Raw genomic sequence first — 24,580 nt, forward strand, 5'->3', positions numbered from 1 at the left:
ACCATTCAGTTAGTTCAAAAAGTTAAAAAACTTTTTTTTTTGTGTTGCTTAAAATATAAAGCTTAACCATTCAGTTAGTTCAAAAAGTTAAAAAACTTTTTTTTTTGTGTTGCTTAAAATATAAAGCTTAACCATTCAGTTAGTTCAAAAAGTTAAAAAACTTTTTTTTTTGTGTTGCTTAAAATATAAAGCTTAACCATTCAGTTTGTTCAAAAAGTTAAAACTTTTTTTTTTGTGTTGCTTAAAATATAAAGCTTAACCATTCAGTTAGTTCAAAAAGTTAAAAAACTTTTTTTTTTGTGTTGCTTAAAATATAAAGCTTAACCATTCAGTTAGTTCAAAAAGTTAAAAAACTTTTTTTTTTGTGTTGCTTAAAATATAAAGCTTAACCATTCAGTTAGTTCAAAAAGTTAAAAAACTTTTTTTTTTGTGTTGCTTAAAATATAAAGCTTAACCATTCAGTTAGTTCAAAAAGTTAAAAAACTTTTTTTTTTGTGTTGCTTAAAATATAAAGCTTAACCATTCAGTTAGTTCAAAAAGTTAAAAAACTTTTTTTTTTGTGTTGCTTAAAATATAAAGCTTAACCATTCAGTTAGTTCAAAAAGTTAAAAAACTTTTTTTTTTGTGTTGCTTAAAATATAAAGCTTAACCATTCAGTTAGTTCAAAAAGTTAAAAAACTTTTTTTTTTGTGTTGCTTAAAATATAAAGCTTAACCATTCAGTTAGTTCAAAAAGTTAAAAAACTTTTTTTTTTTTGTGTTGCTTAAAATATAAAGCTTAACCATTCAGTTAGTTCAAAAAGTTAAAAAACTTTTTTTTTTGTGTTGCTTAAAATATAAAGCTTAACCATTCAGTTAGTTCAAAAAGTTAAAAAACTTTTTTTTTTGTGTTGCTTAAAATATAAAGCTTAACCATTCAGTTAGTTCAAAAAGTTAAAAAACTTTTTTTTTGTGTTGCTTAAAATATAAAGCTTAACCATTCAGTTAGTTCAAAAAGTTAAAAAACTTTTTTTTTTGTGTTGCTTAAAATATAAAGCTTAACCATTCAGTTAGTTCAAAAAGTTAAAAAAACTTTTTTTTTTGTGTTGCTTAAAATATAAAGCTTAACCATTCAGTTAGTTCAAAAAGTTAAAAAACTTTTTTTTTTGTGTTGCTTAAAATATAAAGCTTAACCATTCAGTTAGTTCAAAAAGTTAAAAAACTTTTTTTTTTGTCGTGAAAAATACTAGCCCTTTTGGTTTTTATTTTAACTTAAATATTGGCCAAAATGCGATTGATGATTGATGTAAATATTTATTGAATAAATTTTAAAATATATAACTATAACTTATCAACTTTCTTTGCATTAAAAAAAAAGTTAATAGTCCTTATTTCCAGATTGTACTTGATCAGGGCCTTCAAGACGTCACATTCTTATCTTATTAATTACAGACCTCACTTCAAAAGAGAAAATAATTTGCATATTGCTAGAAAGAAACACAATAAATAAATGGGATCAAACCATAATTAACTAAACAAGCTTAAATTGTATAGCTATGCATTGTGGGGAAAAAAATCAAATAATAATAATCATATTTTCATCTAGTTAAGAAAAAAATCTTACAGAAGGAATATGTCTTTAACTCTTAAAGCAGAAACATAAAGCAATAAAGCAACCCGTAAAACACCATTAAGAATTGTTCAAATCTGCATATCTCTTGCTTCAGAGATTGTCTTTTTCTTTTACAGGTTTTTATTTATTTTCTGGTATTAAAACAGATACAGTGAGTATTTTATGTTAAAATATTATTATTTAAGCTTTGAAATAAATAATGTTTCTTTTGATAAATGATTTGTACCAGTATTTTAAATTTATGAGAGTTGAAATTTGCTTATTGTCTAAAAATAGACTCATTCTCACTTTGCAAAATCGTGAAACAACCTCCATAGTGTAAAATCTACAAATGCATTTATGTTTTTATTTCTGCAGAATTTCAAAACCATCCAGAGTAGTTTCATTAGTTTATTTGTTCTTCTCACAACTGCCAAGTAAGTTATTGCTTTGTTTTTATTGTTCTTCAGTTATTGCCATTTCATATTCTAAAATATATCACATTCAATGAAAGTTTACTTTTGTCATATAGGAATTATGGTTTCCCTTACATCGGTACAGAAATATGTATTAAGTGAAACATTATCTTATAAGTGGCTACATTGAAATTTCAGTCTTGCAAAAACTAGAGGAAATATTATAACCTACCTTTTTATGAACTTCTATTCTATTCCTATTTTTTCTTTAATGTTCCAACATTGAAGACAAGAGCAGCACTGGGATATACATCAAAGTCTTGAGTTAGTGTATAAGTCCCAAGACCCAGTGTTAAAATCCTGTGCCAGGTTCTCTAAAATGGTCAATTAAAGATCAGCTGTATGGTTACTGTAAATCTTTTGGTAAATAAATATCTTTAAAAATCAATAAGTGTAGAGATAACATCCCAAAAATGTCAAAGAAAATGCTCTTTGGCTTTAGATTTTAGGAGGCAAGGTCAAATAATGGAAACAAAAGAAAATGTTGCAGAGCATAGAAAACATACCATTGAATAAGTGACTATTTTTTGACTTTTTCGATTCCCATTGTTAATACTTATTGCTTCTATATTAACTTTGGCAACAATCAAACATTTCCATTAGCTTTTCTTAATCTATGAAGCTTAGACATTGAAATGAATAAAGTGTAAAGAGATAAGACTTTAAGAATAATTATAATAAGGAAACGTCTTTGAGTCTGAAGATTTAGGGAGAATTGGGAGAATTTGGTATTTCATCTGGCAACACATATCCGTCTGTGACCAAGATATACAAGAATAGTCTTAGTCACAAATTAGTGACAACATTCTTCCTTTATAGCATGAACAACTCTTCAACTCACTGTTAGTGATCTTCACATTAAAGTTAATTTATCTTATGATAAAATATTTTTTTCTATGCATTTATATTAAACAAATGACAGGTAAACTAGAGCATTGTCTGATTTGATTATCCAACTCATACCATCACCACAATGGAAGAGAGTTGTATGGTTTAGTTATTTATTCTTCAGTATGACTATTTCAGCTATCCTGATGTCATGATGGCAGCTTACAATGAGTCTCGCTTCTCTTGTGTATTTTTCATCATCTATTTGTCACTAGAGTTATACTTCCTGATGAATCTTGTAAGTATAATTGGTTTGTATACAAAAAAAAATAAAACAATGCTGATTGATGTTAAGTTATTGCAGTTTGAAAGAACTGCATAGAAATTTCTTTAACTACGGGTTTGACTGGATAGTAGCTCTGGGTCCAGCAGAATATCCAACCATTTTTCATTATAAGGGGGTGATGCGGTTGCTGAGTGGTTAAGGGTTTTTGCAAACCTGGGGTCCTCCTGGGCTTGAATCTTGGTGATGACTGGATCTTGCTGAAGACTGGGATTTTGAATTTCTGTATTTTTTGGGTGCCCCTGAGAGCACTCAAATCTATGGGTACCTGACTTTTGTTGGGGAAAGTAAAGGCACTAAAAAGGCTGTTGTGCTGGTCTTATGACACCCTGCTCATTAGTCCTTAGCCACCAAAAAAACATCTGCCCTATAGATTGCAAGGTCTGAAAGGGGAACTTTTACTTACTTTTTTCATTATCTGCCCATATTCGATTCTGGATGAATATCACTGCAGGATAGTTGGCCAGATAGTAAAAAGTACATCATAGTACCTAGATTTCTATTAATATTTATAAAGTGAATGTGGTTCCTTTAATTTCTGTTATTGAATTTATTAATGTTTATATTTTAACTAACTTATATGAATATGCACCAAACATCTTTTATTTCTAAGACAATTTTGTATGATTACCCTAAAAAATGTTGTCTTTGTAATAATCTTCAGAAACAACATGTATTTTATAACAAAAAAAAATCTTTATTTATAGTATTAAACTTTCATGGATGATCGTATATAAAAGTTAGAAGTAGTAGCCTCATGTAGATGATGGCATGCTTTGTTCATTGCCAAGCATATGCTGGTTAACAGTTAGGGAAAACACCAGAATATGACCAATGGGTCCTGAACAAGATACAAGTTTAAAAATTCATAATTAGACATTAATGACATAATGTTTTGTTCTAGCTTCTGGCTGTGGTGTATGACACTTTCTCCAACTTGGAGAAATCAAAGATCAGGTCATTGTTCTTTCACAAGAGGGAAGGTTGTATGCATGCCTTCCGGTTGTTGGTTACACAAGCAGTAAGTTTGTTTTTTCTCTGTTTGTCCTTATGTCCTAATGTTTAATTTTTAAAAGACTAGTTCATTTTTGTAAGATGGAATGCATCTAATAAAGTATCATACTATTTTACATGTAGGACTTGTTCGATGTTTAATTGGGGAAATGTAAAATTGTATAAAAATAATTCTCTTCACAATTACTTTCAAATGGTGAACAAATCTCATGAGCTTGTTAATAGATAATACAATGTGATATTGAAGTCCTGGCCAGCTTGCAATTTTTATTTTAAGTTGCTTCTTCATTAAACCACAGTATAAAAATTCTAAGTATTGGTTATTAAACACAAGATATCTGCATATATTTAAATTTTTTCCCCTATTAACTATTTGCACATATAAAATTGAACATTTTTGACATTCAATCACAAAGCTCCCCAGATCCTTTTTATGTTTTAGTTGAAATTTTCTGTTTCAAGCTATCGCAACAGGCACATCATTAGATTTGTAATGCATAAATATTTTTTTTCTTTTAGAACCACTCAGGTCTTTCTGTAAAACATTTCATTGGAATGATGGGATACTTTCTTCCTAAAAAGAGTAAGTTGTCAGTGTCAGTGGTAAAAATTTTGTAATAAAAAAAGTTTATGTTTGTGTCTCAACAACTGCTTCTTCTGCAAATGGACGAATAAATCCTTTCTGGCATAACACAAAGTGAGCGAGAACATGTGACAGTGTGACTGCTTAGTTTGGAAGCATTATACCACTCAGCCACCAAACTTCCACAGCCAGTGCATAAGTACAAAATTATCTACACATTACTTACCCATTATGTTCAAAGGCAGTAGGATATGGTGTTGACAGCTAAGTATAGGGTGTCAGGATGTTTTTTAAACTTTCCTATAAGAAGTGCTCATCACGTCTCATTTAGAATGAGAATAACAGCATAGTGATTCTTTTTTAGTGAAGATCAGATGTATTGTTTCTGTATTTTTTTTAAAGAGTTTTTGAGTGAACATGCCCCAACCCCCTGTTTTGAAGCCAGCTAACTGGGAAATCAAGTATTTTTTTTAGCTTTTTTATATTCTAAAGGTATTAAAAGTTTCTTTTTTTTAACTAGACATATTGTTCCATTTTCAAAGTTGTTTCTTTATTTATAGGTATTAGATCTTTAATTTTTGTTTTTTTCTGAAATTTTTCTTATTGCCACTTCACATTACTTAAATATTTATATCTTTATTTTATTAAACCTTCACCTAGCTAGTATCTTTAAACTTGATCTTATAATGTACCAGCAACAAAGTCATTAAGTATTGATACATTACACAGTCAAAAATTTTATAAATTTACACCTTAGGTTAGTAAAAATGTAAACCATTTTTCTTTCTTTGTGATATTCTATAGGGCTGTTGATATCTATGGCATATTTGTGGCCAATGATTAACAAAGTGTTTATGTGGCTCATACAATGATCAAAGACATTATTAATTAAAATCTGAGGTACCGGTTGGGAACTCTTGGTCTTGATAAGGATTTCAATCCAAGAATTTCAATTACAGAATACAGTAATTTAATAGCATTAGTGATTTGATCTACCTTGTTTTATAAGGTTTTACAAAAATATAGGTTTGAAATATTGTCTGCAAAGTTCTGAATTGTATTTTCTTGGTCAGGCAAGAGAGACTACTATCTGATGTTCAAAGCACTGAATACAAGTAAGACAGGAATGATCCAAATGGAAGAGTTCTTTAATATATATGAAGTTTCTCGGTTGCGATGGAAGGTAAACAATTACTCTTTAAATTAATTCTTTTTCCAAACTCATTTTTAAGCTAATTATCTAAAAACTTTTTGTGAAGGATTGTCAATGTGTTTTCAATGATGTTTTCAATGTAATTTCCCCTCTTCTGGCTACTTTGGAAGTTATGAATGAATAAGAGATTTTATGACCAAAGTGTCCTGATAATTGTAATATCATATTGGCCTTGTTATCATATTGATATGTTATAGACACATATTCAGTAATGGTTTAATGTTTCACCTTTTTTTTAAGTTACAGAGAAGCAAATTTATAGGGTAGAATTTTAAAAAATGTATTCTACTTTAGTCTTAGCTTTTTAAGATCACTGTATCACCACCAGTTCTTAACTTTTATTTTTTTTTTTACAAAAAGATTATTAATAACAAATTATTCTTATGTTTACCGCAAATGCATAATTCTTGACCACTTCTTTTTTTTCTTTTTGATATTTATTTTGCTTTAGATTTTGTTTTTATTGAAACTTATTAAGCAAGCTAATTGAATTATGTTAAATTTTCATTTTACATTTAAAGTCATCATGATTGATGCACAATTTTGTTTTCTGTTCGCAGCTAAAAAGTGATGTTAGTCTATGGTCATCAAATTTTAGACATCCATGCAACATTATTTTTAAAAGTCAGTGAACTACACATACATATATAAATAATATACTAATGATAAATTTTTATTTTCAATATTTTTGATTCACTTTATTAAAATTAAAATTTAGAAAATTTCACTGATTTATAATTGCAACATTATTATTATTTTTTTTATATTTTTTTTGTAAAGGTTTGAATTGGCTAGCCAATTGGAAGTATCTGGATTATTTCATATGTATGTAGTCATTTACCAAGTGTATATAAAATACTAATCACTTATTTATCTAATAAAGTAAGTAAAGGTACCCCATTCATTACACATGATCTATTCAGGCAGATGATGTTAGCTCATATAAGTTTTTATGGCCAATGATTAATAAGGGTATCATGTGGCCAGCACAATGATCAACTGCCTTTTATTTTCCCTACGATTGTTAGGTACCTATTAGAGTTGTGTCAGGGGGGAGTCATAATTAAGAATCTCAATTTTTAAAATCTCAGTCTTTGAAACTGAAGACCCCATAGTTCAGAAGTGCTTTTATACTCAGAACCCCAATGCCCCTTCTAATAATTTATGCTACTAACTAATTTTTTTTTTAAATAATACTTCTGATTAGTGCCATCTCCCCCCCCCCCCCCCCCCCACCTTTAAAAAAAAACTAATACTTTGTACAATTCATTTTTAAGTTAAAGAAGTAGCCTAGAACATCATTATTACTCCCTAGAAACTATATTAATTATTTATTCCAAAGCACTTTATAGTTAGACTTGTGTGATCAATTGTTACAGATTTTGTTATTGCTGGCAATTTTTTGTGGATTCTGATAGAAACAGCAAGAATTTCCTGTGAGTATTTTTACATTAAGTTGAATGATCCAATTTGATCTAACCTGTGCTCTAACCCTTGGTTCTACTAGGTCATGAAGTCACCATAATTGAAAGAATTGGAATCCTGTCTTAGTGTATATATTTTTGTTTTTGTTTCAGCTGATGGGACCAATGTTGAAAGCTATAACTTTACCACTAGTTGGATCTCTATATCTTTTATATGCAGTGAGTAATTTGTAAACAGTCTTTTAGTCAATTTATAACAAAAAGCCTTGATGTTGACGAAGTAAAAATAGTTGATTTTCACAATCGTTAAAATCATTTTTTTTTAAAGCTGAATATGGACATTTTAAAATTATAATGATTATATATTTGAACACATTTTAACTCAAAACTTTCTGTTTATTTTTTTTTATTTTTTTTACAAACCACTGACAAACAATAATTGTGCTAATTTACAAATACTTAATTATAGATTACATTGGTTTAAGAAAAATAAAAAACTCAGTGCAGCACTTTATTTCTTGTCTCCACAGTTCATTTCTTTAAAAAATGTGAATTTAATTTAGACAACAATTAAATTGGGCTCAATATGTTGTTGTTTTATAGCTTAGATTTTTCTATGCTATAGTAATTGTATTACATCCTATATGATTTCGAATTTTCAAACTATTAGTTGTAAGTAAAAAAAATTATTCCATTTTATATAAGTTTACTACTGGAGTAGTATTCTGATGGGATTATATTAATAAAATTCTAAGATGCATTAACCATGTGCTGACTTTAAACTAGCATGTAGCTTGAAATTTATTCTCCAACAGTTTATTCTATTGAGGCTGTGATTAAAATATTAGGGCGTGGTCCTTATGATTACTTCACCAGGGGATGGGATTTGTAAGTACTGCTTTTGTTATTCATCATTTTTTTTATAGTTTCTTTTTCTTGTTTTACTATTATAAAAATATAACTTTAAGAATGGCTTAGAGAAAGAAAAGAAAAAATTAAATTTAATTAAATTACTCTAGAAACTTGAATTAATCATTGGTAAAAGTGCATTTAGAAGACCACTATTCTTTCTGCCTTCATCTTAGTCTGACACTGCTAACCACAATGGAGTTTTATGTTTTTTCATGTCCTTTGCAGCGCCCCTTAAGCCTTATTGATTATTGTATTATGTGTTCTGCAGTTTGCTCTCCAGAGAAGAAAACTATTAAATAGATTTATTTTTGCTTTTTTTTTAGGCTAATGGTGTATATTTTTTCTGAATAATATTTATATAATATTTGCTATTTATAAAAAAAAATTTCATGACCATTAATGATGTTTATTACTTGAAATTATGGTGAAACTTTTAATTCTGCACCTAGCATCATGTTTCAGGGGTTTAAAAAAATCAAGCTTTAATTTTTAATATTTGTACATTCGATCACATTAAAAAATGCACCAGAGATAACTACAAAGTTACCAGAGTGAATACGACAAAGTTACCAATGTGAATACCCAAAACTGTTTTGTTCATTTTTTTTTTATTGTTTGCTAGGGGATATATAGTAAGACAGATGAAAAACACAACTTGCATACTTTGATGGTTATTTGTATCGAATTAAGCTATAAATCAACTAACTCACATTGCTGCAGTTCTAAGCTAGTACTCTTTTTTAGTGGTATTTGAGAATGAAAAGTATTTATTTCCCTTTTGCCTGTATTCTCTGCTATTAATAGGAATTGTTTCATTTAATGTTTTCTTTTTTTCCCAACAGATTTGATTTTTTGGTGACTCTGGTCAGTGTTGTGGGTGTCTTTGGAGAAATTTTTGAGAACTCTTTTTATTATGTGATGATCTTGAGGCCTTTTCGACTTCTCAGGTATATCATAGATGATAATCTGTTTTTCTCTTGAAGATATTTCTGTTTTTCTCTTGAAGATATTTCTGTTTTTCTCTAGGTAATGTATGAAAACAAGGGAAGAGTATGCTAGAAAAATAAAATTTTGAGAACTTTTTATCTATGACTCATTCCAATCATAACTGTCAGGGCTTGGTTTTAAGTAAACTGGGTTGTTTTTTGTTTTTTTTTAAAGGTATTTTTTTAATTCTAAAACTAGCTAAAAATCTGAACTACTTTTGTTGATATTCTCTACTTTTGCTTGTAGTTAAACATATGTATGATGGTTTATCTTGTAGAGCCCATTTCTCTTATACTCCCATCCACATGCAATGCAGGTAATGGAGACATTTCCTCTGGTTAGCTCTTTTTTGTTGACCAAGAGTAATATGACTTTTTGGTGTCTGTGGTATACAACACTTAGTTCTTGGGTGACATTTACCAAATTTCTCTGTATGAACTTCATCATAAAAAAATAGTGAAGTGAGCTGATATATATAGGTTAGGGCCATAGAATTGTTCTTTGCTACAAAGATATGTTTAGCCTCAAGTAGACTTCAGAACACTAGCACTAGCTCTAGAAAGAGATTCTTAATGCAGCTATTGCTTAGTATAATCACTCAACAAAATTAGGCTTTAAGTTTTTTTTAGCTAAAAAAATTTCAGCCATAGTTTTATATTTAAAAGTAGGGCCTACTGTCTCACAACTTAATTTTTTTTTTATTTTTTATGTCATTCGTTGGATTGGCATTTAACTAAATTATTGTCTTCTTTTTCCCAGACTTTTTAAATTGAAAAAAAGATATAGAGATGTACTTGGAACTCTATTTGTTTTGTTTTCCAAACTTATGAGGTGATTGTTTTTGTTTTATTTATTGTTGAATGTGTTTGGTTTTTTTTAGCTTTTAACCTTTTAGTCTCTTTGCGCACAAATAGGGCCTGATCTAAGTGTGGCGGAGGTCAGGGGCAGAATTTTTTGTGGAGCCCCCTACACTTTTTTGAAAGTTTTAAAAGCACTAATAATAATAATGATAACAAAAATGCAAAGCTGCTGAACCAACAAAATATAGATTTTTTTTTTCCATTGTGGGGGGGGGGGGGGGGGGGCCTTTCTTGTGGAGTCCCCTGGGCTGTGGCCTCACAAGCCTTCCCTTAAATCCAGTCCTGCCCAGGCACCTGTTTGATTCAAGAATTCTAGATTTACTTTTCACTAAATTAGATCAAACCACACTTGAGAATTTCAACTTAGGTTTAAAAACTAGAAGGCTTACAATTTTTACAAAGCTTATGTCAACTCACTCTGTCCGTCTGTCAGTGTCTGGTAAAAATTGTTAATGTGTTTTCTGTCAATAACAGAAACTAAACAGTTAGTTAATTGAATAGTGATAATTAAATTATTCTGTTTGATGATGAAAAGGGTAATAATTTTTACAGTATTGAGATATATGACTGATGTTTTTCCCCTTAGAAAAGTTTTTTTGTTGTTTTTTTTTATTTTTTTAAAAATGTATTTTGCTTGTTATTTGTTGAGCTAAATTTTAACTATTTGTCTAATAAATACCTCTCACTTGCATATTTCAGCTTGGCTATATGTATAATAATTGTTTATTACTTCTATGCCATAATTGGAATGGAATTCTTCCTCGATACAGACTTAAAAGATTGTTGCCAGTAAGTATTTTTTAGCTTTTAAAAAGTAAGCTAATTTTAAAGTCCTGTTGTTAACAATAACATTTTGCTAGCTCTACCATTCCTTGTTACTAGATATACTAGATTCTAAAAAAAAAGATAAAATATATGTATACACACACATCTGAATAATAAAATAAATAGTATGATTATATTCTACTGGTTTTAATATTGATGTATTCTAGTTTGCTATTAATGGTAAAATCAAATAGATTTTTGAAACCTTAGGAACCAAGAAGAACTGCACAAGTTAATAAACACTATTTATTGCTGATGTTGACTTTTTATAACTCCCTTTGGTCCTAAGAACTTCAGTGCTTAACAAGAAACAGAAAGCATTGAAGATTTTACTTCATAAATGTTGAATGCTTTCTTATCTAGAAATACAAGCGTGGAGTCAGCTTATGCTTACAAGAATGGAACTGCTGCAACTGGCTACTACTACATGAATAACTTTGATAACATATTTGTATCTGGCGGTAAGTTGTAGTGTTAAAGACTAATTAGATCCTATCAGGAACGTTACTTTTTTTTTCAATTAGATTACAATGTAATTTATTAGTTAAGTGAGCATTACTTTTTTATAGATGACTTTTTGATTCTGTGGTATTCGTTGTTTTTTTTTTTAACTTTTTATTTTGTTGTTTGATTTCTTTCTTCAGTGACTCTGTTTGAGCTTACAGTTGTGAATAACTGGTTTATCATAATGGTGAGTTGATTGTTGTCTGGTAGCAAGGGGAAACCATGTTTTTATTATTACAGTCATGTTTTGGAGATAAGTTTTTCTTCACTCTTTTTCACCCTAGCCTGTAAACTGTTGGTGCACCCCATGTGTTCTTTCAACAACTTATTATTCTTCTCTGCCATACTTTGATATTACATCAGATATTAGGGGTTGAGTGGTAAAATGCTTGATTTCTGACACTAGCAGTCTCAGGTTTAAATCCCAGTAAATACTGGGTTTGAACTTGGGGAGTTAAACTCAACTCTATTTCAACCCTGAAATACACTGGGGCAGTAAAGGCAGTTGTTGCTGTGCTGGCCATATGACCCCTTTGTTGACTGTTGACCTTTAGACAACATCGTATTCCCCCCATAGATTGCAAGGTATGAAAGAGAAACCTTAACCTTGTACTAATGTTTGTACTACTTTTTTCCTTAAGTGTCTTCTTCTCATTAATACTTTGGGATAATTTTATTAGTTGCGCTGCCAGCACTTAAAAAGGCAAACATTTCTTTACCCTACTTCAGAAGAGCCTTTTTATTCACGCATTAACCATATTTCTATTTCCATCTTATGTCATTTTATTTCTCTTGCAGGAAGGCTACGCTAATGCTGTCAGTCAATGGACTAGGATTTATTTTATGAGCTTTTACATTGTTATGATGGTAAGGGATTCAATGGTCAAACATGTATTTAAAAACTGTAACTTAGTGTCTGGTTTAAAAACCTTTTAAGTAATCTGTATTTGTATACGCCTGAATTATATGAACTACCTGTAGTTTTAAATGTGTCAATTTATATAATATATATATACATACATATATATATATATATACATACATATATATATATATATACATACATATATATATATACATAAATATATACATATATATATATATATATATATATATATATATATCCTCCTTTGTGGTCGAAGATGAGCCACATTGCTCATATCCTATGAACTTGAAAATGACTGCAAAGTCCAGTTCTCACTTTAAAAAGCCGGCTGCATATGTTGTAGGTTTGGTCAGTTTCAGATTGGCTTGCTTTTTCTCTCAGCTTTTTATTGGTTCGGCACTCTTTCACGCTGGCCACTCGCCTTGTTTCATATCTTGTGACTCCGACACTCACTGGAGTTAGAAGTGGCTAGTTTAATGTAAATAGTTAGTTAGTCTATTTGATCATTTGTCTGAATAGTATTTACTGTGTATATATTTATTGTTTCAAGTTTAAGTTTAAAAGAAAATTATATCTACACTGTATTATTTTATTACATCTTAGTAATGCTTGCCTTATATCAACGGCACCTCTGACTTCGCATGTCAGGTGAAAAGAAGAAGAAACAATACAAGTCTTATCTCTTCAATTATCTCCTGACAAATGACATGCTTGTTTTCAAAGAAAATTTGTGTTTTTTTTGTTATTCAAGTTACATCTAATGTAGATGTTAAATGATAAAAGTTACTTATTGGACTGTTTTTAAGGTTAATAACATCACCAAATGTTTCATAATCTGCTTGACTGTATGTTACAAGTGTTCTGTTTCCCTGTTTCCCTCTTAGTTTTTTTTTTATCTTGACTCTACTCTTGGTGGTTTCTTTCAAAGCAAGACTAGTTCAATCCTGTTTTTTTACTATCTGTTGATTCTTTTGTCTGGCTCTTTTTAATATTCATCATATTTACTGGTACCCATTAATTCTTCATGACAGAGTGGCACCTGAACACTTGTTGTTGTTGTTTATTTTTACAATACCTCTATTCAAGTCAGTTGTAAACAAAATGTGTGTGTGTGTGTGTGTTCCATCTAGGTCGTGATGAACATTGTTGTGGCCTTCGTCCTTGAGTCTTTCATCTTCAGGATCAACTACCGCAGACAGATGCATTTAGATGACATTGATGGTATGTTAGAACAATACTTTTTTTGCGTTGTTTCTTTTTTGGTAGTGTTGGTGAAGGCGAGTTAATTTGTTTATCTGATTCATAAGTTATGAGGGTGTTATGCATACAAGGCCATGACCAACTCCACATGCACATTCAGACCCCATTAGGTTCACTCTTGACTGAGTGATCTTAGGCTTTTTGGGATCATTCTAATGCCTCAACAAGCTATTGATCATTGTATTAGTTCTTTACCCACTTTGTGGACATTAATGTTTTGATAAGATTTATTTTATGTTAGTATGGTATGCTTTTTAATATCAGCTGAATGTTATTTACTAAGACCTGGTCAAACTGATCTGTAAGTCTATTCATCAAAGCTGCTCACCCCCCCCCCCCCTTCTTAAATAGTGATATCACAGAGTACAGCTAGAACTAACTGAGAATAAACCTCTATGGTAAAATAAAGGAAAAAAGTGCTTGTAAATTTAGGCCTGCTTTAGGCCACTGTAACCTATGCAGCCACATTGGACCCAGCATTTCCATATGCCCCTAAAATCTCCTGGAAACTCATAAAAATCTCCTGAAAAGTAGACAAAATTATTATTTTAGAGTGCCAATCTTATGTGTGATAAAAAAAATGACATTGTCAGCTTTCATTTTATTAAAATATGTATTTCAAAGACAAATGTATTTTTGAAAACAAAATCTTAATTTTGACATTATGCTTATCCCTACCCAGACTGGGCCATTTCTCATAGGGCTCTGCAATTGTTAGGACTGGCCCTGCTCATATTGCCATGCACTGGAATAAAAAAAAGTATTGGAAATTTCCGTTATAGGTCTCTCTACTAGTTAGAGAAGTTTTGTGTAGTGAAGTTATATCTTGCCCCTAAGCTTGTGAACACCATATAAAAATGGAAGACTATCTAAGAGTCATCTAGTTTAAGCTAATATGAATAAATTGGATCAAATGATATAATCTAGTGCTTCTCCATTATAATTTGGATCAGCGTATTTATTTATTAAAGTGTTCTGAATTTCTTTTCTTTTATATGCTTGTGCTTTCTTTATTTGAAGTCAGTCACGTATTTTATATGAAAACTTGGAGCTGTATTATTGCAACAGAAATACTCTCATTTAAATAAAATAAACAACTCTACTGTTTAACTTAACAAGTATGAAGTCAAAGTCAATTATTGTGCTGTCACTGCAATATGATGTACATTGGTCACAGAAATAAACCAATAACTTGCCCAGTAGTTCTTTAAGTTTTAACTTTTAACTAAACCTTTTGTCTGAAGCTTGTCTGTCACATCATACATTTCATATGGTGATAAAAGTGTTGTGTTGTTAACTAGTTAAGTTTAGCCTGCCTCTTCCTTCCTTAGATCATGGTGTCTACAAAGAAGAAATAACTCTGACAGAATCAGAAATGCATATGGTGACTTCTCTGGCTGCACCTTTGACCGGGGAATACATTCGATCTCAAGGAGAGCCTGTAAATATCTTTTCATCTTCACTTGTGATCCTTCATTACAAGTTTTTACAAAGCTTATATCAACTCAACTCACTCTCTCTGTCTGTCCGTCTGTCTGTCTGGTAAAAAGTTTGAACATGTTTTTTTCTCCCATTTCCCATTCTCGGATTAATTAAAACTTTGCACAATTACTCATTAAACCTGACAAGACACGAATCAATAGAAAAAAAATTAAACAATTAGTAAATTAATTGTTGATGATTTATTATTTTTTTGATTTTGATTTTGAAATAAGGGGAATAAATGCTACTTAATGAGAGATATATAGATTTAGTCCCCTTATTTCTTTTTGACATGTATTTTTCTCCCACTTCCCATTCTCGGATCAAGTTGAAATTTTGCATAACTATTCATAGTCAATAACATTACACGAATCAATCCAAAAATTAACCAATTAGTCAATCATTTAGTGCTAATTAATTAATTTTGTTCTATATAGCATAAGGGAGATAAACCCCACAATTTTCAGATAAATGGCAGTATTTAGCTGTCTCTTCCCTTGGATAAGCTTTGTTTTTTTAAAGTATTCTTTTTCAATTGCTTGTTAGTTATTTTACTTAATTTAGTTTAATATATATCTAAAAATTAAAATGTTTTGTTTCATATAATACAAAAATTTTTATTTTTATATTTCAATACAAATGGTTTTGCTTTCTAAATCAGGGGCCTTATGTTTTCCGAGGTGAAGGTCACAGAACACGTGAGGATTTCAGTCTACGAATGTACCATGAAGAAGTTGAGGTACTAATTATTTGATTTCATTGTGTGAAAAGTTCTTTTACAAAAGACATTCTCGAGATAACAAAAAGATAGGAACAATGGCATCTGGAGGCCAGTAATAGTATATCAATCTTAGGAAACCAAATCAAAGATAAATAGACAATAATAGTTTTGTTTTTACTTAATCACCAACCATGGTAAAAGCTGAGGGGCTTAATCTACTTTTGTGATGTTGTGGAAAAGATCATTATTATGCTCTTTTGAATCATCTCTTGTTATAATGCTATGTATCATGTCCTCTAGAATCATCTCATTTGTGGGTGGCACTGAACCAGAAAATTTATTTTGAAGTCTGTAAACATTATCAAAGGGGCAAAATCTAGAAACGGGGAAGAGATTTGATTTGTTTAAAAACATTTTTGTGATTACATATTGTGATGTAGAGTTGTGGCATTATTGTTATTGGAATTATTAGCTAAAGCAGTGTTTCCCAAACTGTGTTCTGCGGAACACTATTATTCCACAAGCCCTGTATAGGTGTTCCATGAGCTATTGGAATAATTAACTAGTAGGTCACAATGGGAGTGAATCTCTCTAAAAACAATAAGCAAAGTGTTACGCTAAATACTCAAAGTGTGAAAAGTGTTCTGTTAAGGAAACATTTTGGGAAACACTGAACTAAAGTATTCAGAATTTCTATTCTTGGATTGTTTCTGTGATTGATTCATTTCCTAGTTTCATCATAGTTATCAAAATATAATGGTAATACAGTTTTGTTTTTAAAACATTTTTTAAAGGCTTGGTCTAAGGAGTTTATGGCCAACCGCCATGAAGTTGTCAATGCTATGCAAGCCCTGAGAAATCGAGAACGTCCAAATACAGAACAAAGGGCTGATAATGCAGACTTGAACGATGTTTTGTTTCCACGGGATGTCTTCCCCTCTACAGAGATCCTGTCAGATGTGTAGATGTGTTCACAAGAGACATTTCTTATTAAATATTCATCTAGTAGAACATACATTTTGTAAAATTGTAAATTACTTTTGTGATTTTTAAACATAAAGTTAAATCCCTCTGTGATTTTTTTGTTTAGAAAAATGGTTTACCGAATTCAGAGATTTAAATCTAAAGAGTCGGAATTTAAGGATATTTCCTACAGCATCTATAATGTACTCTAGATATAGGTGCCTTGAGTCACATGGCTCAAGCTGAAGTCATAAGCATTTTGTATTCAATCCTTCAAGTAAACTACAACATGTTCCTTTGCCCTAAGTGATTGTATTGATCATTTTGGGAAACTGGATATTGTTATCATTTTTTAACATGTATTGGATCTATTAGAAGTCAAGTGGATCCTTGTATATAACTGTTTGAAAAGAAGGCTGTTTGAGACTTCTATTCAAACATTTTGTTAATCGAATTTGAATAAAAATAAAACAATTACCTTATGTTGAATAGTTTAAGCGTATTCAATCAACAATCAATGTTATGACTTGTGGTTCTCCTGGTCCACAAATCTTAGCTTACCTCACAACAATTGACACAATTATTTCAGTTTTAAGTCATTCTTCACTTTTGACACATTTTTTACTTTCACATTATCATTATTTTGAGAAAGATAAAGATCTGCTATTTTATTGTCCGTATCAGAAGGGAGATAATTGTGTCTTTATTTAAATTTTAGTGCTTTGTATTATTGTCCAAATCATGACAAACTCCACCCCACCCCCTCCCTTTTCCTTTTTTTCCCTTTACATCAACACCACCATTTTCTCCAGTTCTGCTGTATAGACCTTGTTTTATTTAGTTGAACGTTTGGGGGAAGAAAAGGTTAGCTTTTACTTTGTCATGATTGTATTTAGCCACATTTGATAATCAGCTCTTCATCTTTGGAGATTGGGGTGGAGTAATTCTAGACTTTCCTTGATATTTTTAGGTGTTGGTAAATGAACATTTTCAGGTATGATGAAAAGGACTTTTCATCTGTTCATATTGTCTTCCTATAAAGTAAAGCAAAGGTAAAGAGAGGTTTTGAGAACAGATAAGGATTTGTGATTAAGTTGTCTTATTGTCTGACCTTTGCATCATCTGTCCTAAATATTGCAAAGTCTGAAAGGGGTAATTTGCTTTTTTTTACTTAACATGAAATGACCTTTAACATGAATTTACCTTTGTGGTCATTCATGAAATTTTTCTTGAGTGTATTAAAGAATCCTAGTTTGGATTTGTTTCAGCTTTTGATTATTTACTGATGATAAGTGGTTAGTGAAATTCTGTGTTAGCAATTTTATGAGTGAAACTTTTCGATCAGCTTTTTTTCTTCTGGTTCTTTTCTTTTTCACATACTCCGTTCAGGGCTAATGTTTTTGTGATACTAGTTGAGTCGCAAGCTAAATATATTTCTTCATTCTTACTTAAACATCTCTGATTTTGACACTTTTTTTGATGGTGTTATACATGGAAATATAAATCCATCAATATTGTTATAATAATGTTCAAATTGATGTTGCTGATTATAATGTTGGATGTTTTCATGATGTTAATTTTAATAGCATTTAATTAAGGTTTTAATACCATTTAATTAAGGTTTTAATGGCATTTAATTAAGGTATCCCCCCACATTTGAGCTAACAAAAATTTCTTCACTTCGAAGCTGAGAATCTTATTATTTATTAGCCGATCTTATGTTTTTATTTTAACATCATTTTAAATTACAATGTAATGAATGAATTCCATTTTGTTTTTATAATAGAGATATTTAGAAAGGATTTTAATTTATTTATATTCTAATTAGCAAGATTGTGGCATTAGAAAATTTAGATTGGGTGTTTAAAAAGTTTATATTCAACTTAACATGGCATAATACATCTTAGTTTAAGTTTTTCCTTAAGGCTAGAACTTATGTTTCCAACTGTTGATACAATTTCTTTACAGGGACTCATTTATTTTATCTCTGATGTGGACTCACCTTAATTGAATTGTTGATAGTACTGTTGATTATGTCAGTAGTATTGTTGATTATGTTGATAAAATTGATAATTATAATTCATGTCATTAATGTTGACACTATTGTTAAAGAAATCCTGCTCACATCTTTTAAGGCCAAATTTCATAATGATATTGACAGTGTTATGATGTTGTTGGTCAGTAGACTTAATGACAAAACAAATGACCAGTCACACTTAAACATATAACCAAAGACAAGCAATACTTTTGGTCCTATTTTTACCTGGTTATTGTACACTTTGTATTTTTAAGGTCATGTCTCAATGCTACAAATAGTACAAAAATTGAAGTCAAGTGTAAATGTACCTGGTAGACTTATTTCTTCCAAACAATACAAGCAACAGAGTTGTTCAAGCAATATACTGCTAATCCTCTTAAATGGTTTGTAGTTTTCAAAAAGGAACTGATTTTACCTTTCATTTCCTTACTTCTGTAATCTACTGCACACTTTGCTATTGTCAGCTGTATCCTCATTCCTACACCAATAGTCAAGTTCATGATGAATTTCAAGAAATAATAAAAATGTTTTATAGATTTAATAGACATGCAACAAAGTTTGCAGATTTTGTAGCACTATCTCACTGAGCATGGCGTCAATATGTACTTTAAAAGCATCAAAAACTTCTAATCTCTGTAACTTTAAGATTTATTTATATCAAATTTATTTGACAATCATCTTGAACGAATGCAATGCTAAACAAAAAATTATTTGAAAGATTAAATGACAAATAGGGTTTATGTTAATGGTGTTGAGAGATTTGCTCATTTTTTGTTCTCCTGTAGGAAAGTTTGTTCATTTCTTGTCTGCTATGTCCCATGAACAAAAGTATGTGAACAATGTTTGAAATTTTCATGTATGCTTATGACTGTTCATACAGATGTAATACCTGGTATGTACTGTATATCATATGTTTTTTTGTTGTTGTTTTTTTCATTGATGCCCTGAAAGAAATGAAAAGTATTAATACAAATATCCATTTTTTTTTAAATCCATACAAAAAAATCTTTGACAAAAATGTTTCATGATATTATTGGCATTCTGACATGTTGAAATCCTGTGCTGATAAAAAAGCTACTTTATACAATTAGTGATGACATTCTTAATACCATTCAAGTTGTTATGTGATGTTGATAGACTTAGTTGATGCCTATAGAGCCTGAGCTATGTCTACAAGAATTATGTCTACAGATTTAAGACTCTTTGTTTCCGGTGAGTTCAAGTGTGATATTGATATAATTAAATGTGGCTATGTGTGTACCTCCCTTTTTTTCAGGGAAAATAATGTTAACTAGTATAGGAATGAAAGATTTGGAAGCAAAGGATTAAAAACCAAAGTTTAGATAAGCATGTTTGTATTTATTTTGTTAAACAAAACTCTATTTTGAACTAAGCTCAACTTAAACTTGTTAGTTCATCATATTATTCTTTTTAATTAGGGAATAGTTTAGAATGCCACTTTTTTGGATTATCTCATTTTACTATTTTTGCGTTAACTCTGGTGTTTGTAATAATAAAGGGGAGGCAACCTAGTTGGGGAGGAAGAAAAAGATTTGTTCCTATACTAAATTTTATCTGCTTGGCTAAACAACTTTATTCATTTTGTTTATTCTTTACTATTTGTATTAGTGAAAGTATTGTCATTGGATTAATGGATTATATCATATATACACCAGCTGGATATGACCCTCAGGCCTTAGTTTGTGTATCACTGATATCTAGGCGACCATTGATATCTAATATAAAATACTATGAAAATGGGTTTATATGATTTGTTTCTTCTTTAGTAAAGATTAAAAAAAATTTCTAGGGCCTTCCGGTTGTGGGTTAGACATTAAAACATACACTACAGTCTCCGTCATGATCTAAGAAATATATCTGCCAAGTTTTATCAAGATTGGTTAAACGGATTTGATTTCTGTTCAGGCATACATGCATACATGCATATATGCATATGGCTTACTTTATGCTTTATATACATACATTCACACATAGATAGAGAGTTTAGTGACATGTTCTTTTGTCTTTATTAGCCATTAACCAATCTCCCTATAACATAATTCTGTCTTTTTTTGTCTAAATATTGACTGGTCAAAGACAACTTTTTGCAAAACTAAATGGGATATGTTTGGTGGTTCTGTTTAAGTAACAAGTTATCCCCTCAATATTGTATTGCATCAAAGGACTTCTGTCTTGTTCCATAACACCTACATTATATTTCTGATATACAATAGGATGTTTTATTACCTGTCTCCCCTGATAACTTGACAACATAAGTGTATCACGCATTATCCATCATGTTTTCAACTATATTTACTATAAATTTACATCCAAACAACATGGAATGGAAAACTGCATGAATGTAAATGCTTTCATTTTTTTTTTGTGTATCCACTGAATAATTTATTAACAATGTATTATTTTATCCAGTTAACCATATACATATATATATATATATATATATATGTTTCTGAATGAATGATAATTTGGCCTGTAATTTTTAAGTTTTAGGAACTTGTGGGTGCCTGTGTTCCCAGTGCCATATGTTCTGTGTTAGGAGATTTGTGATACTTTGTTCTATACAAAATATTCATTTTAAAACTGCTTTTTACTGATGTGATGTATATGCACTGGGAAAAAGGGATAGGGGGCCTATTTGTTAACTTTTTTTGTCTAGTCCCAATGTTAGCTTTAAGAAGTCTGTTGAATTCAGTCAGTAATTTACAAGATGGTGCAGATATTTTAGTCGTTTCATAGTTGGCAGAGATATTGATTATGTACTTTTACATGTTTTGACATTTTGTTGTATAGCTTTAATTTTTTTTTTTTTCTTTTCAGTTGTTAATTTATTGGTATTGATTTCTCTAATATAGTTGACCACTCTGTTGTACAGTTGTAGGGCTATTATTTTTTTGTTAGCTTAAAATCAGTCTGTCTTTTATTTGGGGCACAGTTATTGCAGAAGTCATTTCCTCCTGCATCAAACTTTAAGAATAAAGCTTTGTCTAGATTACTCTAAAAATTGTAAATATTGTTGCTTATGCCAGTTGAAAGTTGTAAGATATTTAAAACCAAAGTAAAACTTTTAGATTTTGTCAATTTATTTCCTTTATCTTAACTCTCTTCCAATTATTTGAAGGTAGACACTCCCAGCAAGAAGTAAAAGTTGTTAACCAAATGGTAACATGTATTGGTGTAATGTTATTACCCAATTCCCTAATATCACAAAAAAAAAACACACTCTAGAGGTTGGAAAGATGTTGAATAGATTTGATGTTGTCATTGTTTAGCACAGACTTGCTGATATGTCTCATTATTGAAATAAAATAAAATGAATGCAATAATTGTTGTTGTTTTTTTTTTATATTTGACACTTAATATACACTGATGTCAAAGAAAACTTAGCTTAATTCATACTTTTTACAAAGCTTATATCAATTCACTCTGTCTGTCTGTCTGGCCAAAAGTTTTTACACATTATTTCTCCAACACCCAATCTCGGATCAAGCTGAAATTTTTCACAATTATTTCTTTTACAATACAAGAATCAATAAAAATAATTAATCAATTAGTTAATTAACTATTGGTAATAAACTACTTTGTTTGGTATCTCAAATAATGGAAAGAAATAGTACTTGACTGAAGTGGTGATATATACTGAATCATTCCCATTTATAAATTATCGTCTGAGGCTTATTTTCTGTGACATTTCACGTCTCGTGTGATGATCTTTTCCCTTTGCAACTTCTTGTGTGACTAAAGAGGCCAATCCTTGATACACAGCTGCGGTCGCAGGTTGGGCATATGTAATCACCAGGCGTCGTTGCATTTTCACCCTTCTTGTTTATGCTCTCTCTCCATGTGGGTCTATACAGTGCCACTCCTTCCCAGCTGCCAGTGTCGATTTTGAAGAGCTTCATGTCGCATTTGCATACATCCGTATACCGTAGACGTGGGCGACCACGCCGACCAGCGGATCTCCTGCCTTCTATTAGATCGCCAGACAGAATGTCTTGAGTCTTGTGGAAGTCGACCTACTGGCATTCTACGAACGTGGCCAAGCCAGCCAAGGCGTCTGCTGCTGATAACAGAGCGGATGTCCTGTGGAAGTCGACCTATTGGCATTCTACGAACGTGGCCAAGCCAGCAAAGGCGTCTGCTGCTGATAACAGAGCGGATGTCCTGTCACCCTGCTCTTCGTATCACTTCCTCATTGGTTATTTTATCTTGCCACCTTATTTTAAACATCCGCCTTAGGCATCGGAGGTGGAAGACATTCAGCTTTTTTTCCTGCAATGAGTAGGTTGATCATGTTTCACTTCCGTATAGCAAATTGCTCATCACACAGACTTATGCTTTAGTATTGTTGATCAGCAATATGTTGTCCCACACTCTTTTCTGCAATCGTGACATGGTGACCATTGCTTTGGGTTATTAAAAATTTAATTACATGACTGATCCAAACTAATTGATACACTTAATATAAGCTTTTTTTTTAAAGCATTTTTTTTTGTTTTGTATTTTGTTTCTTTCGATTTGATTATCTCAGAATCTCTAAACAGAAACTTGAGGAAGGCTTTCTACAAATAAGCAATGCTATATCCAATGAGAAGTGGTCAGATATTTCCCGCCTTCAGTTGACAATGCAGCCCACATTTCAACAAACTCTCAGGTTTCACGTATTTAGCGATGCTTCCATTCAAATCTCGTCTTCTACTCCAGAACCTCAAAAAAAAACATTCAGAAACTGGCGCAGATACAAAATAGAGCAGTGAGATTCATAAGAAACGAATATTCACATTTGACTAGAGTAACACCTTTAGTTAAATCACTAAATTTAGAAAGCCTTCAGGATAGAAGACTTTAAAGTAAAGTAGCAATTATAAATAAAACACTGAACCATAATCTTCAAATACAATAACAAATTCGAATAAAATACTGAAAAAGACACGAAGATAAAGGCCCATTCCTAGTTCCATATACTAGGACAAATTTGTACAAATACTCCTTCTTCCCTAGTGCTATTAGAGCATGGAATGGGTTGCCTGAGGCAGCCAGGAAAACCAGTGACTTGGCATTGGTTGAAATGCATGACTAGATGCATGACGCGTATGAAGTAATCATATTATTTTTTAAGTACGCCTAACGTCTGTAATTTATATGATAAGATAAGAATGAAACTTTTCTCGGCAGGTTCAAAGACGCTAAAAACAGCGAAGTTGGTTAACTAGAATATATTTAGCGAAGTTGGTTCCACAAGTTGTAAACCCCAACATCCAGTGGCGTAGCATCCATGGCGCGAAAGGATTCAATTCAAAATGACAAAAGGGTTTAAATCTAGTTACAGTAGTATGATAGGCCTATTAATTAAAGGAAGGTAACTCTAAAACTGTGAGCATAGCGTTTCATTAAATTTTAACGTGGCGGGATTTGTACAATAATAATAATAATAACAGTAATATTGAGAAATTAAAAATAAATGTAAACTTGTTCTTTTATATAAATTATGTTTGTATTTGTTTTTATTAAATTGTTATTATTTTCTTTAATATTAAGGTGTATATGAAACTGTTGTAGATACATGAATTAGTGTTATGAGATGATAGAAAATATAAATCCAATATTCATCAATAAATGCTGGCCTTATATTTAAAGGTTGTAAGCATTTGTC

At 30.8% G+C, this 24,580-nt stretch overlaps 1 protein-coding gene across 2 annotated transcripts in view; it reads left to right on the forward strand.

Moving 5' to 3' along the window:
• LOC106073131 (two pore channel protein 1-like) overlaps nt 1-20,842 on the forward strand; it is a 32,771-nt gene extending 11,929 nt beyond the window's left edge. For both annotated transcript variants that reach the window (XM_056005909.1, XM_056005910.1), the window contains 21 exons: nt 1,728-1,762; nt 1,969-2,027; nt 3,093-3,192; nt 4,142-4,258; nt 4,771-4,834; nt 5,908-6,017; nt 6,608-6,671; nt 6,828-6,872; nt 7,427-7,483; nt 7,625-7,690; nt 8,287-8,359; nt 9,226-9,330; nt 10,130-10,201; nt 10,930-11,019; nt 11,419-11,516; nt 11,700-11,746; nt 12,358-12,426; nt 13,576-13,666; nt 15,037-15,146; nt 15,849-15,926; nt 16,703-20,842. In XM_056005909.1, coding sequence (XP_055861884.1) covers nt 1,728-1,762; nt 1,969-2,027; nt 3,093-3,192; nt 4,142-4,258; nt 4,771-4,834; nt 5,908-6,017; nt 6,608-6,671; nt 6,828-6,872; nt 7,427-7,483; nt 7,625-7,690; nt 8,287-8,359; nt 9,226-9,330; nt 10,130-10,201; nt 10,930-11,019; nt 11,419-11,516; nt 11,700-11,746; nt 12,358-12,426; nt 13,576-13,666; nt 15,037-15,146; nt 15,849-15,926; nt 16,703-16,873 — 1,721 coding nt within the window. In that variant the 3' untranslated portion in view covers nt 16,874-20,842. The remainder of the gene's footprint in view (nt 1-1,727; nt 1,763-1,968; nt 2,028-3,092; nt 3,193-4,141; nt 4,259-4,770; nt 4,835-5,907; nt 6,018-6,607; nt 6,672-6,827; nt 6,873-7,426; nt 7,484-7,624; nt 7,691-8,286; nt 8,360-9,225; nt 9,331-10,129; nt 10,202-10,929; nt 11,020-11,418; nt 11,517-11,699; nt 11,747-12,357; nt 12,427-13,575; nt 13,667-15,036; nt 15,147-15,848; nt 15,927-16,702) is intronic.
• Nucleotides 20,843-24,580: the final 3,738 nt, after the last annotated feature.

Source organism: Biomphalaria glabrata, chromosome 12 (genome assembly GCF_947242115.1).
Source record: "Biomphalaria glabrata chromosome 12, xgBioGlab47.1, whole genome shotgun sequence".
Taxonomy (NCBI): Eukaryota; Metazoa; Mollusca; class Gastropoda; family Planorbidae; genus Biomphalaria; species Biomphalaria glabrata.